This window comes from Myotis lucifugus, unplaced genomic scaffold, assembly GCF_000147115.1.
Source record: "Myotis lucifugus unplaced genomic scaffold, Myoluc2.0 scaffold_403, whole genome shotgun sequence".
Lineage (NCBI taxonomy): Eukaryota > Metazoa > Chordata > Mammalia > Chiroptera > Vespertilionidae > Myotis > Myotis lucifugus.
The window spans coordinates 102,883-110,154 of record NW_005871451.1 but is presented as its reverse complement, the minus strand read 5'-3'; the positions used below and the strand labels follow the sequence as shown (position 1 = coordinate 110,154).

General features: G+C 45.3%; 1 protein-coding gene across 1 annotated transcript in view; it reads right to left on the bottom strand.

Annotated features, from left to right (window-relative positions):
* Positions 1 to 4,515: 4,515 nt before the first annotated feature.
* The window catches only part of GDF6 (growth differentiation factor 6), a 25,605-nt gene continuing 22,848 nt past the window's right edge, over positions 4,516 to 7,272 (bottom strand). Inside the window, 2 exon segments of the mRNA XM_014467562.2 lie at positions 4,516 to 4,895; positions 4,898 to 4,920. Coding sequence (XP_014323048.1) covers positions 4,516 to 4,895; positions 4,898 to 4,920 — 403 coding nt within the window.

Sequence of the window (7,272 nt, the reverse complement as noted above, 5' to 3'; positions counted from 1 at the left end):
CTGTGAAATATGGCATTGGTATTTTAATATGAAGTGCATTGAATCTACAGATTGCTTTGGGTAGTAAGGACATTTTAATGATATTAATTCTTCCAATCCATGAACACGGTATATGGTTCCACTTGTTTGTATCTTACTCTATTTTTCTTCAGTATCCTATAGTTTTCCAACTATAGGTCTTTCAACTATAGGTTTATTCCTAGGTACCTTATAAGTAAAAAAAAACATATTTCTAATTATTTATTACATTTATTGAGTGTTTGCTATGTGTTGGGCACTATTGTGCAGAAGATGCTAGGAATAGAGCACTAAACAAAACAAGGACAAGAAAAATATATTTATGGGGCCTCATTCATTAAACTTCAGAGATTTAGAAAAAACTAAGTTATTAAATCTTTTACTTTTATACGCTGCATATTAATGTTAAAACAAGTTAGCTAGTCACTTCAAAGCACAAAATGTCCACTAAGGGACACCAAAATAATCATATTGATGGGGGTCTCCATTCATCCTTGTATCATCAATGCCTAGCTCTCCTACAATTCTCAAAATTGTGTGCAGTTTGAGTGTTATCTTCTCCTAGATTGTCTAATTTTTTTCACATCACTCACAAGTAATCTGAGTTAACCATGATTGTTTTCTTAAAATGCAAATGTTGAGGAGCTAAGAGATATTTACATCTTCATGTATTTCAATTAAATTGTGTTTCTCCTACATCTGAGTTAAGGAATAAAGTTTTGATGGAGGGAAGAGAAGAAAACAACTTTGGAGATAGAAATGTTTACAGAAAGGGTAATCTCTAGATTGAGGACATATTAAGGTGCAGGGCTGGGAGTCTTCCCGGCAGTTTTGAGGATGGGGAAATTGGGTGAGTGGTACAGAAAGAGTGGTGCAAAAATGCAAAGAATTTCTCCATTCAGGAAAGAGAAAGACCTCTTTTTTTGTTTTCCCAATGATTATCTGTTTCCCAAATCCAGAAGAAGTCAAAATTGCTTTGTTAAAAAAGTCCATTTGGGTTAAAAAAAAAAAATGACCTGAAAATGCAAATGAGCATTGTTTCCATAGGAAAATGTTTCTCAGCTATAAACAGCCCACTTACAACTAGGCTATTGAAATATGACCTATTTGTAAATTGACCATTATTCTGACTATCAAAACACAAAACCCACACCCAAGGCAGTTTCAGAAACCTCTAGAGCAGCGGTTCTCAACCTGTGAGTCGCGACCCCTTTGGCGGTCGAATGACCCTTTCACAGGGGTCGCCTAAGACCATCCTGCATATCAGATATTTACATGACGATTCATAACAGTAGCAACATTACAGTTATGAAGTAGCAACGAAAATAATTTTATGGTTGGGTCACAACAAGAGGAACTGTATTTAAAGGGCCAGAAGGTTGAGAACCACTGCTCTAGAGAATACACAGAAACTCATCAATGACCTAAACTATAGGTTTCTCAAGGCAAGCCTGAAGCTAAGAACTCACGGAGTTTTGCAATCCATACACAACTATCCCAGCAGCCACAACTCATATATTCCAAAACCACAGACCATGCTGGAGGCCACTGTGGTAGCTTCTCCTCCACCAGCTGGCTGCCCTGTCATCGTGGCTCATTGCAAATTTCTCACACTGACATTTAGGGACCAATTACAGAGCAGATAGATCATCTGTGGGCACAATTATTTAGAGGTTAACTCCTTGAGCTCTAGGGTGTGAAAGAACTAGGTTTAAATCTTAGCTACTACTTCCTGGCTGGATGACCATGGCCGGTTAATTAAACCCTGCACCTATTTCCTCATCCGTAAAGCGGGAATTATCATAACGCCTACCTCACTGGGTTTCTGGAGGGTTTAAATGAGATGATGCATGGGCAACAGTATTTTCATCATGTGGTAAGCACTTGGACTTACTCTTGTACATGGGTTCCCTGATTTACAGCAAGTGAACAAAAAGAAAAACATTTCATATCTTCTGCTTCCAATGGGCCATAAGTGTAAATAGTAATTACCGACATCTCGGTTGGCCTAGGTAATTTACAGCTTTCTTTTTTCAACATTAAAGAAACCAAGAAATAATCTAATTCCTATGTGGGCTCTTGAGATGCTGAAATGGGGCAAAGGCCTATAAACACTGTTCTAATAGCTGAGAGGGATTTGGTGAATGAACATTTCATGAAAAGAGAGTTATGGAAGAGTTATGAAGCAAAAGTGTCATTCCCTAAATTATGGCTTTTAAAGTAACCAGTGTCTTTTCAGACATTCAGTCTCATACTGGAACAAAATACCACTGACAACTATTCCTTGACAAAGTAATTTTTCTACGTAGATTCATATAAACCAGGCTGAGTTTTTAAGGGGGAAAATGAGTTTAATAATACAGTATTAGATTTGAGTATCACCCAGGAAAAGTATACTGTAAAAAATGTTTTGAATATTAAATTGACCTCCGGTAAATTTAGTGTTGTAAATACTTGTATTATAGTGAGGTAGACAGTTAAAAAAAAAAAAACTCTCCATTAGACAGACTTAAAAATTTTTGTAATAATATTTAAGAAAATGATAACATTAAGAAAGAATGAAATATCTGATTAATGTTTAACTTTGTACAACTCGAATATAAACTTTAAAAATATTAGAAATTATAACATTTGAGTGCATATAACGTTTTGTACATTAAGATGAATTGCATGCTGTCCATTTCCTCTTTGCATTTCCAGTCACCTTAAATAAACAAATATATACAGTCTTTAACAGAACAACAGTGCATCCAAAGCAAATGTGCATTTTAAATTATTTCTCCTGGCCAACTCTTTTTTTTTCCTCTCAGCATTTTATATTAGCATTTACTATCATTCTCATCCTTTCTTTGACATGTAGTTCTCTGAACCAAACAAGCAACAGGTTTAGATCCAGAGAGAGCAAAACCACTTTGGAAAAACAAAATGTTTGTCATGATTGGTGTAAGTTCCCTTGTTTAAACCATTTCATGGTCAAAGACGAGGAGGAAGCAAACTTTTCAAAGGGCCTACTTATGGGCGATGTTTGGAAATAATACTGGTGCAGGCTGGGGGGAAGTTCATGTTTTTGACGATCTGGGAGTGGGCATTCCAATTGCTCTGTGCTCTCTCCTGCTTCCTTCCTGAAGATGAATTCCACCCCCTGCCTCCTTCCTCACTGCCAGGTCTCCCATCTCCCACCCCAAGCTCAATGTAACACTTTGCTCTTTTCACAGTTTCTCATTACAAAGCTTTAAAAACATTGCCTAACTGGTAATTACAATCTGAAACAATTCTTTGGAGGGGAGCCCTGGGCTATTGCTGGCTGGTAATCTTTCAGGAATGTCACAGACGGAGAGGAAGAAACACAGATTTTAAAGAAACTTGGGAGACAGGGACTTGGATCCCCTTTCATCCTTCCCTTCTCTGCTCCCGGCCTCCCCATCCTCCTCGGGGACCCACCACCTCACCCTTCTGTTTCTGGGGTCCTTTTCCCTCTGCACCTCTTCCCTTAGCTATATAGTTCCCCAGCCCTACCCATTTTTTGTTTGTTTGTTTGTTTAACTGGGAAATTGCCTTCCCCTTAAAAGCAGATGTCTGAATTTTGGCCAATTCTGTTCAAAGAAATCAATGAGAAACTGACACCAGGAGGGGCTTGTCCTAGGTTACCTCCAGCCAGGGCTCATGCACCTGAGTGTCAGGCTTCACAGGCAGGCCTTGCGGTTTCTCACTATCCTCAGGGGGTTCCACTTGGACTCATTCCTGTCATTCCATCCATACCAGCTCCCCTTTCCCCACCAGGAAAGGCAACTGTAAAGGCAGTGTGACCTGCGCCCCTGGAGTGAGATGCAGGTTGCCAGTTCCCTATGCCGGGGGAGGCCAGGGCAGAGCCGGGTGCTCCATGAAAAAGGCCCACCTGGCCCCTCCGCTCTCAGTGCTCCTCTAAGGCCTTTCTCGGCTTTCCTCTTCCTGGTGCCAATTCCTCTACTTTAACACGCTCTGTGTGGGAGGTCACGGGGCATGGGCCAGGACGTGGCGGGAAGACACCCCTTCCTTACCCAGGAAGAAAACAATCAAACCAAGACGTGGTCAGAGGTGATTCTCCCTCCCACACTGTTTCTCTTCTTAAATTATTTTTTTCTCTCCCTCTCTCTCTCCAATCCACGAAGCAGTTGAGAAACAGGTACGTGTCTCCCCTCCCCCACCTCCTACCAAACCCTGTGAGACACACCAGGAAATCCAAAGCCACGATCACAAAGATTTAAAAAAACGACAGACAGACATCCATCGTCCTTGGCTTGTTTTTTCCAGGGCGGCCAGGCGGGGTGTGAAAACGCGCCTCTCCCTCTGGGCTGGCAGGTGAAAGGTTCCGGGAAGGCCGGGCTCCCTCCTCGCCCCTCCGGCTGCTGCATGTCCAGGCTGCTGCTCCCTCCCCTCTGCTCCCAGGCCAGCTCCTCTCCCGACGCGGCGGTCAGGCCTCCCCTGCGGTCACGGGCCACGGCGGCGGGACCGGCGCCGCTACCTGCAGCCGCACGACTCCACCACCATGTCTTCGTACTGCTTGTACACCACGTTATTGCCCGCGTCGATGTACAGGATGCTGATGGGAGTCAATTTGGTGGGCACGCAGCAGCTGGGCGGCGTGGAGCCGGGGTCCATGGAGTTCATCAGCGTCTGGATGATGGCGTGGTTGGTGGGCTCCAGGTGCGAGCGCAGCGGGAAGTCGCACACGCCCTCGCAGTGGTAGGCCTCGTACTCCAGGGGCGCGATAATCCAGTCGTCCCAGCCCAGCTCTTTGAAGTTCACGTGCAGGGGCTTCTTGCTGCAGCGCAGCCTCGACTTCTTGCAGTGCCGCTTGCCGTGGCGGCTGGCGAAGGCCGTGCGCCCGCGGCCCCGGCCGGCGAAGGCAGCCAAGGCCGACGCCTTCCGCGTACGGGTGTCCAAATGTCGAGGCGTGGCGGCCACGACCCTAGCTCCGGGGCCTCTCCCACCCCGTAGATTCCGGCTGCTGCTGCGCTACCCATCTAGCGTGAGCCCTCCTCGAGGTGTTGGAGAGCGTCTCCATCAAACCTGTCCTCATAAGAGTGTATCACAGCTCCGATGTGCGCACCTGTAGCCTGGGAGCTTGCACCTGTGGGTGCGGGTGCCCACATGCAGGTGAAGTCCGTCAGACATGGAATGGAGCTGGCGTGGGAGGAGCAGGAGCAGGATGCAGGCGGAAGCCCTCATCTGTACTCTTTCCCATGCCCTGGAAAGACTGAGTGCCCCTGGTTGCAGAATCTCTCTCTGTAGATACTTTCTCCTGTTCTGACCACTTCTGAGGACCAGAGAAATGCAGGCTAGCCATTGATTAGCCCACACTTAAAAAAAAAATGCAAACAGAAGCAGGCTGATCTCTCCATATTGCACTAGAGAGAAATAAATCATCCTTTATACCTGCCTAACGTTCTCCGGTCATTGACAAACTCTCCTAAGAATTATGTCAGCGGACATGGCTTTTATCCTAGCAAGCCCTGCAAATACAGTTTGGATTATATCACATCTCTTATACCCTGGAAACTACTGGTTGCTTTGAGATCCTTGTACCTGGACTATAATGGGGAGGCAATGGGGCAATGAAGCTTAGGTTCTAAATCAAGCATGTCAAACTCAAAGGCTAACAACGGCTAAATAAACGAGGTATTCAACCCCCGGAGCTGCGAGTTTGACATGTTTGGGCTAAATGTTTCCACTTTGGAATTAAATAGACCTAGGGTTGGATTTCAACCTCACCACTGACTACTAGTTCTCAGCCTTTGGTAATGAACTTAATGTCTCCAAGCCTTGAGTTTCCCCATCTGTAGAATGGGAACTGTTCTGTGCTTGTGGATAAAGTAAGGGTGAAAAACATGTCAGCCAGCCCTCAGAACATTTAGCTGGTGCAGGAAGTGTCTTAGGTTTGTCCCTCTCACCACATCCTTGGTTTGGGGAGAAATATGAGAGGCAGTAAAGTGAAGCCTAAGGCCATAGATCCAGAGATCTGGGTGGTGGCTGAGCATCGTCAGACATGGGTTTCTTTAAAGGAGGAGAAGAAAGTGCGCTGAATTCCCACTGATTTTCACGTGACCCTGGTATTTTTGAAGGTCTTGGCTTCTATAAATCAGCTGCCTCCAGGAGCGTTTCCCTTTTCACCTCTCTAACCCTTCCCGCCACTCCCCTCAGGTCCGGACTTGTGTATGAGAGTGAGGCAGCCAGCCCTCTGGTCGCCCCGAGTGAGGACTGGGTGTGGCCGAGGCTCCAGACCTGGTGCCCTGGGGCCACATCTGGACTTGCAGTGAGGGTCCAACCGGGGACCCAGTGACACTTACTATTGAAATTGACCCACATTTTACTGGCTTCTGGGGAAAGCTGGGGGCTTTGGGGATTTTTGTATTTGCTGGGTTGTAAATATTTTATGAGAAGGCAGCCCAGAAAAATCTGGTTAGCTTTCTGCCTTGCACATTGAAGTGGGGCTGGCTTTATAGACAAATGTGTCAAAAAAAAAAAAGTCCAGTTTTGTCTTCATCCCAAAGAATTCACTTGGGATTTTAAAAGCCTGTTATTCCCTCACACACACACACCCCCACCTTCCCACACCCCACTCCAAATACCCTGAGTTTTTATTTCTCACCTGTAACCAAAAGATATATCTTCAGAGTTACTTGAAAAGTAAGAAGATTTCAGGTTGTGTGGGTGGAGGAGGGGAGAAGGTCAGTGTGTGTGTGTGTGTGTGTGTGTGTGTGTGTGTGTGTGTGTGTATTTGTGGCTGTGGTTTTCTCCTTCCAGAAATGTCCATTAGGATCTTTTGAATGGATAGATGCCTGGTGCTTGTGTTTCTTCATTTGCTACCCCCCTCCCACCCCCTCACCCGGCAGCAAATGAAACACGACTTCAGAGAACCTCATTGCTCTATTGTGGTGTCTTGTTCAATCGAGAATTTAAGAGAGAAAGACAGAAATCACGTAACTCTTTATTCTGTGTGCTTGGGAGTGGAACAGATGCTTCACTCAAACTGCATGACGAGCAGCAACTCCTCCCACACTCAGATCACCGAGGGTCTCATTTCAGACTGCATCTTAATATACCCCTGGAGCTGAATATTAATGAAATTAACAAATCCCCTACTCATCGCCCCCACCCGGGCCGGGGCCCACACCTTCATCCTGGTGTCCGACGCAAACCCCTGCGGCGGCGGTTTTTTCGTTCTAGCTATTACATGTTCCACACCCAGACTAGCCTCTTAGTAAATGCTATTCT